General features: G+C 47.2%; 1 protein-coding gene across 1 annotated transcript in view; it reads left to right on the top strand.

Annotated features, from left to right (window-relative positions):
- The first annotated feature begins 272 nt into the window (after positions 1 to 272).
- Positions 273 to 10,382, top strand: part of LOC123138610 (two-component response regulator ORR27-like) — a 12,081-nt gene continuing 1,971 nt past the window's right edge. Inside the window, exons 1-3 of the mRNA XM_044558565.1 lie at positions 273 to 468; positions 570 to 725; positions 803 to 1,165. Coding sequence (XP_044414500.1) covers positions 336 to 468; positions 570 to 725; positions 803 to 1,165 — 652 coding nt within the window. The 5' untranslated portion in view covers positions 273 to 335. The remainder of the gene's footprint in view (positions 469 to 569; positions 726 to 802; positions 1,166 to 10,382) is intronic.

Below are 10,382 nucleotides of genomic sequence, written 5' to 3'. Positions count from 1 at the left end.
CCTTTTTTGCTTTTGTTTTAATTATGTAGTAGTAATTATACCAATATAGATAGTTGGGTGCATGCTTTACGCGTTTGACTGTAACGGACGGGTGTGCATGCTAGCTACTAGCATTCATGGTGCTGCTGTAAGGTTTTGTCTCTTCATGCTGGTGCTGCTGTAGAGCATACACGTGTCTGCTTATTTGGGCGCCCTCGTCTCTCACCACGCTCTCAACTCTCTACTTCCCTAGGCGAGAGCACGCTCAGAACTCTCACAACGCTCCTCACTCTCTAGGCCACAGCACGCTCCGCGCTGACGGGGAAGAGTTTGACGCACGCGCGCGCGCGGCGGCAATGGCGAACGGCGACCAGGACATGGCCACGGACGAATTGATGGGGACGGAGGGGCTGAAGGTCCTTGCCGTGGACGACGATCCCGTCTGCCTCCATACCTTGACGCAGATGCTTCGGCGCGGCGGCTACGAAGGTACGTCGTCTGGTCCGCTCCGTCCATCTTGCATCTCTTGGCCGCAGTTTGGTCTTCGTTCCTGACCGACGGCCACCTCGATCGTGTGTTGGTTCGCGCAGTGACGGCCAAACCATCGCCGGCAGAAGCGGTGAGAGAGGTGGAGAAGAACCCGGACGGGACCGACTTCATCATGACGGTCGTGCAGACCCGGGGGCGAGGGATGGACGGCTTGGGCCTCCTCAAGCGTCTCGGGAAACGTTTCCCAGTCGTCCTCGGTGAGCCCTCGTATCTCCATGTTCTTTCTTGTTTGTAGGTATGGATCTGATAGATGTGCGTGCGTGTTTTTGTGCAGTGTTCTCCGGCGACGAGAGCATGGAGACGAGAAGAAGGGGGAATGAGGGGGGCGCTTGCTACTTGCTGGAGAAGCCCCTACGCGACGCGCAGATATACTTCATCTGGCAGCACGTCGTGCGATGGAGGCGCAATGCCGCCGCCGCCGCCGCCATGGCAAACGCTGACCCTCGCCACAGTCAGGGCGTTCATCTGGATGACACGCCAAGGAAGAGAGGGCAAGGAGTGAACGATTCCAACAAGGGCAAGGGGAGCTCCGAGGGCGGCCTGCAGCTAGGGACCACAAAGAAGAACAAGGTCGAGTGGACTCGAGAGATGCACGAATTGTTCGTCAATGCGGTCACCCAGTTAAAGACAACAGAAGGTGCGTGAAATGCATAAATGGTCAACTACATGATACCTATCTGTGGATCACTTTTTTTTTCTTCATGCTTAGTTGTTTTGTTGTTAATAAATGCATCATACTACATAGTTTATTCTTAATAATTGGGTTCTCACTACATGTTTTACTAGTGTAGTACTACTAGATAGACATATGTGGCCAAACTTGCTGAGATCCGAGTGGTCTCTCTTGGGATAGGGACCAGCTGATGGGATCACGAGTAGCTCGAGAGTATTCTCTTTTCTGCAAGTTGTATATACAAGTCAGCCTCTGTGCATGTGATGCATATTAGTAGTACACATGATTGTAGGTCCGAATATATTCGGGCTTGGTTGGATGACCATAATTATTTCATTAGTATGCGGTAGCGTGGTAACTCATATTGAATCGATGACATATGTGTATTGGAGTGGATTGTTCTGTTTAGGTAGCTCTACTGATTTGGGTTGCGACACCCCGTCGCCCCCTCCCCCTTCCACTCCCGTCGCATGGGCTCTCTGAGCGCTCCCCTTGCCCCTTGGTCCCTCGCCACATCCCCCAGTCCACTCGTGTCGGGTTCACCACACATTCCTGCCCTCCTTGGTTGTCCATTTCTAGTCGTTTGACCGACAACTTGTGTTCACCGGCCCGGTCGGCACCTGCCTTCCAGGGCTTCGTTCGGGAGCATCTGCTCTCCTTCGTTGGCCACTCTGTTTTTGTTGTCCCAGTTGAGCCCTTTCCCTTCCCTTACTTTGACCACCGCAACCTCATGCTGCTCGTCAGTGCACTGACATTCTGGATTGTCTTACCTCACACCGATTTTCACGACTTCTTGTGGTTGATTTGTGTTTCAAATAGATGGTGTCACCCTCACGCCGACAGATTCATTCTCTCCCACGACGATCTACGCCATGGTCATATCCTCCACCGCTTCCACTCATCCTTCAGCATTGTGCATCCCCTGTTCAAACTACACCAGTGCCATAGGGATTGGGCTCCACTTCCGGGAGTGGACCGTTTGCTCCTGGGCGTGTGGCAGTTGGGTAGTTACTTGGCATCGGCTGCAGTGCTGCTTTGGCTGCCCCTGATGTCTGGGACCCACCAACACTCGAGTATTGTGGTGACCAGGAGAGACAACTACCATGACCTGCCCCGTCTCGTCTTGTCTACACTAATGTGCTTGCTCCCCTCACATTCCTAGCCCCTACCCCTGGTCCATGTGAGTCATACACCCCACCACATGCCACCGCGCGCCTCCTCCTGTGCACCGCATGCTCCTGGACCAACCTTGGTCAACATGTTTGTTACCTCCACTATATAAATAAAACCTCACCCGCACCTATGCATAGATTGCCTCTTCCCTTCCCCGACCATCTATCCCCACTCAAGGTCCCCACTCCTCTCCCAAAGCCTATCACCACGCGGAGCTCTCTAGACTCTTGGGCTGCTCCCTCTCCATGCGCCACCGTGTCAAAGATTGCCGAGACCCCATTTTCTGGATTCATGGTCGTTGCTCTGATCACGAGAGGGAGACTTGCAAGCTTCTGGCCTTCGTGTTTTCCCAAACATGCCTGGCTTTTCCATCCTCGTGTCCCCGTACAACCCCCGCTCCCAACCTCCTCTGACCTGGATACTGCTTCTTTTTCTCTACCGCCACGCCACGCCATGCCAACTGAGCTGTGGTGGGAGAACACATGGTACCTGGTTTTGTTGTGGGCCAGACCACGCTAGCGCCGGCGCCACCTGGGATGCGGGCATCCGACCTTGTTTTATCAACTATAAAGGCCGAGGTTCATCTCGGCGGTTTTTTCCAGCCCCACATGTTGGGTCTATTTCCCCATCACCAATGCATATGGCCCATGCAATGCACAAGAGAGAGTAGTATATTTAGATAATATAGCCGCAATGGGAAACACCATCGGTAGCCGTGGGCCCTGGTGGGCGATTTTAACTTTGTCTGTGACCCTGAAGTGCAGAAAAATGATAACTTCAACGCCCACCAACGCCCTCCTCTCCAATGACTACATCAATGTCGCTGCTTTAGTCGAGCTACCTCTCCTCGACTGTCTCTACACTTGATGAAATCATGAACCCCACTGCCGCCCCGCTCGTCAAGATGGATACATTCCTTTTGAACAACGATTGGTGCTCGATCATGCCGGACTCTGCCGTCACCTCCATCCACTGTCATGCTTTCGGGCACATCCCTATCATCCACATCACTACTACGACGGTTCCATATGCTACTGTCATCCGGTTTAGTGGAAATGGGTTAGTTGCCTTGTTTTCAATGTGGTTGCCGACGCTGCCACTACGGCAACGCCCCTGACCTGCAGTCGACCAATTGTGTTGTGTTGCATTTGAAGAGGATCCAGAGTGGGCTCAAGTTTTCAAAGCAGCTCAAATAACCAATGTCATCGTCAATAATTGCCACATCACGACCCTTTTCCTCGATCGTCTGAAGGAGAAACATGGTCTCCCTAACCCTAAATTCTACGTGCGCTCTCCCTCATGCAACACTCCCTGGCCCCCCATGAACATCGCTGTGTGGATTTTTGGTGGTATAGGAGCAAGATGTTCTTTTACAAACTCGAAGGTGGGAAATCAAACTTCTTCCATGCCCGTGCATCAACCCGATTCTACAACAAGCAGATTGCATGCCTCAATCGCAATGGGGTTAAGCACCTCACCCGTCGAGACATGAAATGCACCCTTCATGACTTCTACCATCCACTTCCCGACATGAAGATGTCGGTGCATGGCATCCTTCAGCTCTTCATGGCGCGCGCGCGCGCACACACACACACACACAAACAAACAATCTTAGATGCCTTCCAGGCAGTGTTGCTCGTGTATCCGCTCTCTGCCTCTGAGCTGAAGGCAGTTTTCTTTGGAAGGAAGCTTGGGACTACTCCAAGCCATGATGGGTATTGTACGATTTTACTCAAGCAGACCTAGGGTCACTTCTCACCAATCTTAGTGTGAGGAGACATGCTTTTTGCGCGGGTGATGAATCTCTGAAAAATCCATCGTTGCCGTGGAGCTCATGCAATGCTTCCATTAGTACAGTGTGCCAGCGGTGGTGCTCAAGCTTCACTTCAAAAAGCATTAGATTACATCTCTTGGGTGATACCAGTGGTTTCCCTTCCTGCTTGCTAAGGTGGGTTTAGGACCTCGACACGTCGAGTCGGTCTGTAGTTATCCTCAATGCTGTCCTTGGCAATTGGATCGCTTATCAAAAAGGGCTCCGTCAAGGGATCCCTTGTCCCCTACCTCTTCATCCTAGTTGCATATGTTCACCAGCGCCTCATCCTCGCCATTGGTGACTACGGTGGCTGCCAAACACCCCCCTCATCCCCTTATTGTCTAGTACAATCTTGCTATATGTGGAAGACACCCTCACGACAATCACTAGCCTCACCCTCAAATTTTCCAGGTGCATGTTCATTCCTCTCAACGTCGCATCGGAGATTGCCGAACAAATGGCCTCGGTGTTTGGTTGTCTAGTGTCCAGCTTCCGGCAACAGTACTAGGGCCTCTGCTCTACACCCACAAGCTTAGGATCATCGATCTCATCCGTCTCATTGCTTGTCTAGACAAAATTGCTCACTAGGTGTTGTGGCACACCTCTTTCCTAGACCGGAAAGGGTAATTTTGTCGATGTCATCCTCTTGTTCATTAATGACCACCTACTACCTAGTCTCTCTATGGTCATATGCACATCGAGATTGGTAGCCTGCATGATGAGTGGGGAAGATGTCACTCTCATCTAGGGTGTCGAACCGCCGTATCATGTGCCCCTCTGATGCCTCGTTCATGGAACATGCAGTGTATTAGCTAAGCATGGTGATGCATGTTGTGGACACCATCGCCCCCCCATGATCTAGTGCAGCTACGCCCTTGTAAATGTAAATTCTTCCTTTGGTTCTTCCATCATTAGCGACTGCCCATCTCCACCACCGCCACAACATTTCCACTGTAGCATATGGCTTTCCCCCTTGCGACATTTCAAATAAAACTCATATTGAATATCTTCTGTTAGATTAAAAGTTCAATTATTTTTATGAACTACTCTAATTCTCCAATAAGGAATGTCTAATGATATGTGTTAGTCATCTCTTCTTGCAAGCCACAAGAGTTCGGATTTTCAAGAAGATCGCAGGGGATAAAGGATCTCAATATGAGTATATTACTTCAAGGGCATTACAATACCAGACCCTTGACATCTCTTCCAGGAGGTCACTAGTCAGGATACATAGGTTGTGACCTTACAATATAGTGCTCTTTTATGGTACCCTATACTGAATATATGTCATTCAATCATGGAGATCAAAATTCCCAATGCCATGTATATTGGTAGAATTCGGTTAGAAGTAGAGATAGCACTGTTTGTTCATGGCAAGTAGTATAAGTAATTTGTGGGCAGTTTGGGAAGATCCTAGTTTTTGGCTGGCTAACTAATCGAGGTTACACACCCATTCTACTTATTCTTAGGTTTTGATAGCGTGCTGCCTCTTTTTCGTGGATGAGGAGCTCCCCGTCATCAAGGAGGAGGCAACACAGAAGTATCTCATCCCCGTAATCACACATGGGGACGACATAGGTGACATGTGCCAAGGGAGTCGTGACCGCCATGATGTGGTTCACACTTTTGTCACCACTCTTGGTGCCCAATGCCGTCTTTGGTGGAGACTTCTGTGGAGTGGCTAAGTGGCTGCTATAATGGGCCGGCTACACCTGCATCAACATAACAAGAGACAAGCTCAATGACGATGTCTAGGATCATGATGCCGATTCATCCATTGACTTTTTATTAAGCATAGGATCGAATTACTGGAGAAATTACACATTGGAAAATTTAGTGTTCCCCTTGGTAGATTGTTTATGTTCATTCAAATTCAGAATTTTAGTTGTATATTAGTGCATGCTTGAAATTCAGTGATGGCTTGGTAGTTGTGGCAGTTGTCACCTGGAAGAAATTTTTAATGCCACATATTATCTACATTGTGATAATACATCTAGGGCTTGGATAATTGAACCCCTGATCAATAACAAGGTCATGAACTTTCAACGCGGTTGCGAGGTCAGGGATGTGTTAGCCTATGATGTTGACTGGACAATATATGTGCAACATTGCAAGGGAATGGTGGCTAGACGAGCACAATAGAAGCTAATTCAATTGATCAAACCAGCATGAGGAGGATGAAAAGAGGAGATTGAGGTTTTGTCTGTGCACGTACAATATAGGCTAAATTTTTGCCAACTAAGCCCTTGCAAACAAAGAAGTTTGTTTGCTACGAAAAATAGGGAAGTTCTATATTGCCCTAATAAATCAACGATGGGATAATAGTGTACACACCTCCTAGGGGGTATGGTAAAAAGTCTCATAATAAAAGCATGCAAATGTTACAACTTTACAAATGGATAAAATTAACGAGGGCTGAGGTTGTACATGCCAAAACATTTCCTAGACGATGAACATGGCAGCCACCACCACAAGAACCGTCACATGCGGTGCAGGGAAGTGCTTCACATGTATCATCGCAGATTGAAGATCAAAGGATGCAAGAGACCACACCTAGAACAAGAACTCATCAAGATGCAATGAACCACCTTTGAATAGTCTTGAGCTTTCACAACAACACAAAGAAGTTCTTGAAGGAAATATCAGAACAATAAATTTGAACACGACGACACAGTGCGGCACCGCCACTCGACCCCAATATTACTAGATCGGTGAGAACAAAGACCAATGTCAATGCTTGGTGTTGGGGTTTCTTCCACCTGGACCCATGCCCATTAGTATCATGAGTAGAACAAGTTCATGTGTGAGAAGCAATGAACCATGCCACGGCGGAGCCTAGGCAAGATTGGGAAGGTCTAGCTCCATGAGCACACCTCAAAGGCGGTAATTGATTCTATAGTGGTACTGTTGAGTTCGGCTCACACACATAAGGAGTATATGAAGGGACATGGGAAATTCTATATAGTGGCAGACGTGTTGAGTTTGACTCTCTATACTTTTGTTGGGAAACTATTAGTTTGTTAACAGTTAACATGAGTTTTCTACTACCTTTGGGTGGTGCCATGATGTACCATTTTGAATACCTAAATCAGATATCTCTTGAAGATCTGTCTTGGATTCATAGATGTACCATTGTTATGAATACTCCTCCCAAAGTCTTGTAGCCCATATGATTCCACTTTTAGACCATTTGTATACACATAAATTTTAGTTTCAAATGATTCAACATATTTTATTCAGCATGGGCCCATCATTTCAAAACACACATATTTTCTATCATATTTTGGATGGTATGATAAGGTACAGAAGTCTAGTACATTCTCGCCTAAAATAGATATCTCTTAAGGATACACCTTTAGTTGGAGTACACTAATGTGATAATATGAACTTTGAACCTTAATCTAGTTACCCATATATCCACACTTGGAGACTCATTCTACCAACACAAGTAGCTTCCTCCAAAAGTATTTGTCGTGTTACAATCAGCATGGCCCCCAAATGGTTCATGCATGAGAGTCAACAAGGTGTCAGTACATAGAGAAAAGCATGTATTACATTATGTCATACATGTTTAAGTTCATATATCTCGAGATATTACTAGGGTATGATGGTTAATTACTCGTGTTCCGTAACTTCTAAATGTTCCTATGATCTTGTACTCATCTAAGTCAACATTGGCTTGATCTCGTCGGGGCAAGCCTACACAACGTCCTAGTCTTGTACTAGTATGTTCATTGTGTCCCATGTGTGCGCGGTACCATGTGTGTGTGGTACCATGAGTTATCGACAATATTACTATCATTCACAAGAAAGGGATGTCTTGTTAAGATGTACTATTTTATAAGAATGTACACATAAATGATATGAACTTTTCCCTTCCATCATTTTGCCCCTATGTTCCCACATTTGGGACATGTCAAATCTCATGAGGAGGTTTGTCTAAAAGTACTCGACTTGTTGCCTTCAGCATGGCTCCAACAGTTTGTCCAAGAGCGGTGGCAGATAGCATTGCATCGAATAAAGGCAGGGGCACATGATATCATATCATGGTTCACTTATATTGGGAAGTTTCATTAATGTTCTAGTTTAGATGCCATTTTTGAATTTCTTAAAGTACCAATCCTTGCCTAAGTCAACAATTTGAGTGATACCCTATATATAGTACTTTCTTCATTGCCATGGGAGGGGAGTCTCCAATGTCTATCCACCATGTCTGTCATAGAGAGCGTTTAGATACAAACACTCAAAATTCAACCATGTTTGGCCGGAAACATGACACACCATTATTTCAATACATTCTTTTCAAAAATAGATACCTCTTCAAGATCCACCGATGGTTAGAATTGAGCAATGTTGTTATGAACTTTGTCCTCTATCTCATGGAATCATGCTTCCACCTTCGAACTGTGTCTAATATCGCAAGTAGATTCATCTAACAAGAAGTATGCATTGGTTTCCAGAAATCCTAAATGTTCACATATGAGATAATTTAGGATGCATTACGTTGAACAATTGGTTATGGAGATCATTTGATGGTATGTCGGCCACAAAAAGCCTCTCATGTTGCCTATGCCAGTTCAGTTGCTCTAAAATGTTTCTACAACCTCTTCCTCACCTAGGTCGACAATGGCGATGAATTCCCATGGGTGAGCTTTGGAAACTTCCCTACTTACACTACTAGGGAAAAGCTTGTAGGAAGATGCTTACTAGGAGCGCGGGTTTATAACCCTCGCTACTGCCACTTACTAGTAGCGCGGGTTTTTACCCCCCACTACTACTAAGTTGATAGTAGTAGCGCGGGTTTATAACCCTCGCTACTACTAAGTGGTCTCTACCGTGCCCCCCCCGGGGACATGCCATAGTAGTAGCGAGGGGTATAAAACCGTGCTATTAGTATCAACTTAGTAGTAGCACAGGTTTATACCCCTCGCTACTAGTAAGTACAAGGTAGGTGAAATCCCCATATCCTCGGTCGAATCCCTCCTTTCTCCCTCACTCTCCCCTCTCTCTCCATAGGCTCTCCCATGGTGCTGCACACCTCCTCCTCCATGGTGCCCAATGAGTTCTCCTCGCGTCGCGTGCCTCCTCCTCCAAGGTGCCAAAAGAGGGAGGCCACCTCGCGGCGCCGGCGTCCCCGAGCTCATCGGTTTTCCCCGCATCTCCATGCCACCACGTCGGACCACCTCACCACTGGCGACGAGCCCCGGTGCGCCCTCCATCTCATTCCTTTCTTCCTTGTTTCTCTTTTTCGCTCTCCATGTCCCTCTGATTTAACTCACCTCCCATGCCCATGCCTGCGCAGGTCGTCGACATGGCCAACGAGGAGCTCTCTGCCTTGGCCGTGAGGAGGACCCTCGCACCATCGTCTTGCTCTCCTCTGCACTGGATTCGGTCCCTCTACAACAACCGTCGCTAGATCTGGTCTCCGCTGCCCGTACGGACCTGCAGCGACCCTTGTCGCCGCTGGATTGAACCATTGGCACCATTGACAGCACGCACGGGGTCGAGATTTTTTTTGGTTTTGAAATTAATAGTAGTAGCGCGGGTCACAGACACGCGCTACTACTAACACACGTACTAGTAGCGCGGGATGCACCGCGCTACTACTGCTAGTTAGCTGTAGCGCCGTACTAGTAGCGCAGGCACCCGCGCTACTACTAGGCTTTTTCCTAGTAGTGTTATCCTACTTTCTTCATTGAAAAGGGAGTCGAGATTGCCATATCTATGCTCCGACTTCCAGATATTGAGCAATGAGCGGTCAAAACAGAGCTTATACCATATTTGAGTACCAAGACAAGAATGGTTGAATGCCCTCTTACCCAAAAATAGATACATATTTAAGATCAATTTTTTTTTAAATTATAAGTAGGGTTGTAATCAACCAATATCTTCGATCTTGTTACCCTATGTGTTCGTCCTTCTAGACCACACGTAAACACATAAGTGCCTCCGTCTAAAATGATTTGACAAGCTGGCATCAGCCCGCCAGGCAACTTTCATTTGAGAGGCGACATACCCTATATGGCAAAGCATTGATTGCAGCACTACAAATTGCATTTTGGTTCATGTAGGGGGTAGTGGAGGCACAATGGAGTTAGCAAAAAAGTTTCGTTTGTGTATGTTTGATAGAGATTTAAAGCGGATTACTTTGTTTGGGGTTTATGCTTGCAAATGGATTTTTCACATAGGTATTGT

Source organism: Triticum aestivum, chromosome 6B (assembly GCF_018294505.1).
Source record: "Triticum aestivum cultivar Chinese Spring chromosome 6B, IWGSC CS RefSeq v2.1, whole genome shotgun sequence".
Lineage (NCBI taxonomy): Eukaryota > Viridiplantae > Streptophyta > Magnoliopsida > Poales > Poaceae > Triticum > Triticum aestivum.
This window is presented reverse-complemented; position numbering and strand designations above follow the sequence as displayed.